Below are 1522 nucleotides of genomic sequence, written 5' to 3'. Positions count from 1 at the left end.
AGACTCTGTGATAGATTAGATAGTTTCAAATCACTGAGACCCTCTTCACCCATCCGAGGAGTTGGCGGCCTATCTTCCCTAACCCTACCATTTATGATACCAATTATGTATTGCCATTTATGATACCAATTATTTAGTTAGACCCTAAATTTATAAGTTTCTATCGATATGCTGTACCGTAAATGCTCGAATAAACGCCGCTTTTAAAAATTTGGAGGCTTCAGTGTGCGGTGCTTATTTGAGAGCGGCGCTTATAAAAAACACATTGGCGTACGCTTTCCATACCCATTCCCATGTTGCTCATCTTAGTATTCCCGTATTTCGGTAGGCATTATCATAGGTCTTGTCATAGTAAATAAACGTTTATAAAGAAATGCTTGTGTCTTCGTTGTGCTATTTATTCATTTTAACACTGTTACATTGTATTTAAACCCCTGTATCTCAAAGTGTTTCATTTACACACAGGTAATAGGCCTACCTCCCGATTAAAGCGCCACGGCGAATATTCGAGAGCGGCTCTTAGCGAAAAAAAAATCAGGTTTGGGTGGCTGGTGCAGCGCTTATTCGAGAATTTTACGATATTGTGCAATGGTGCAATCACACCTACTCTTCCGATCCTGGCCAGGTGTGACTGCTTCTAGATACTCACATAATGACATCAGCAAATAATAAATGCTATAGAAAAACAAGGCATAGGCCTACAATGCTTACCAGCTTTAATAGCAGGCCAATCTTCTGATTTAACGCGCTTGTCTTCGTACTCTACCCCAGCTACAGCAAACATAAACCTACAGGGTTCAGCCGCACCTCTGGCATTAAAATACGTGAGCGTGTATTTCGGCGACATAGCTGTAACAGTGAAGCTGAAGCTTTGATTATTTAATATTATAGCAACTTGATAGGGGAGAGCGATTGTATTGTGTGGTGCATCGATTACTTCACATGCATCAATAATCACAGGACAAAGGAAAATTGCAAGTCATAGCGTTCTAATATCGCGTAACGAATCGTTCGCGAAATATTCTGTTTTGTAGTTTTTTCAACAATGCGTGCGTACCGTGCTCTTTCAAAAGATAAAAATGAATAGGCCTGTCACTAGAATTTGCCTATGTAGGCCTAAATAAAAATTTGCACAAAGCTAAATGTTTTAATTTTTATTAGGCCTTTATGGGCTCGAAATTATTTTTTGACGTCAGCTCAAGAGAATTATTTTAATTTCAACCTAGCACTAATATTTAAAGTTGTAATCTTCGCTGGTATATTTGTCACGAAGGTTTCTTATAATGTATAATTCGTTTTACTAGGCTCATTTATATTTCTACTGCGAGAATACTGGTTAAAAGGTTATTAAAACACCGCTAAATTTTACAGCTGAAACCGTGGTCCAAATCATGAACTGTAAACATTCATAATTCATTATCGGCATCATCATCATCGGCATCATCATCATGCTACGCCATTCCCTTAAGCCACGCCCCTCGGATATGGTGGATTGTTTATTGCTTGTCTCTTATACACATCT

General features: G+C 38.5%; 1 protein-coding gene across 1 annotated transcript in view; it reads right to left on the bottom strand.

Moving 5' to 3' along the window:
• Positions 1-949, bottom strand: part of LOC117110032 (hematopoietic prostaglandin D synthase-like) — a 4372-nt gene extending 3423 nt beyond the window's left edge. Inside the window, exon 1 of the mRNA XM_033252640.1 lies at positions 712-949. Coding sequence (XP_033108531.1) covers positions 712-847 — 136 coding nt within the window. The 5' untranslated portion in view covers positions 848-949. The remainder of the gene's footprint in view (positions 1-711) is intronic.
• Between the last annotated feature and the right edge of the window lie 573 nt (positions 950-1522).

This window comes from Anneissia japonica, unplaced genomic scaffold, assembly GCF_011630105.1.
Source record: "Anneissia japonica isolate Jap-2015-1 unplaced genomic scaffold, ASM1163010v1 scaffold284983_len440753_cov197, whole genome shotgun sequence".
NCBI lineage: Eukaryota > Metazoa > Echinodermata > Crinoidea > Comatulida > Comatulidae > Anneissia > Anneissia japonica.
Note: the sequence above shows the minus strand (reverse complement) of the source record. Positions and strands in the feature narration are given on the sequence as shown.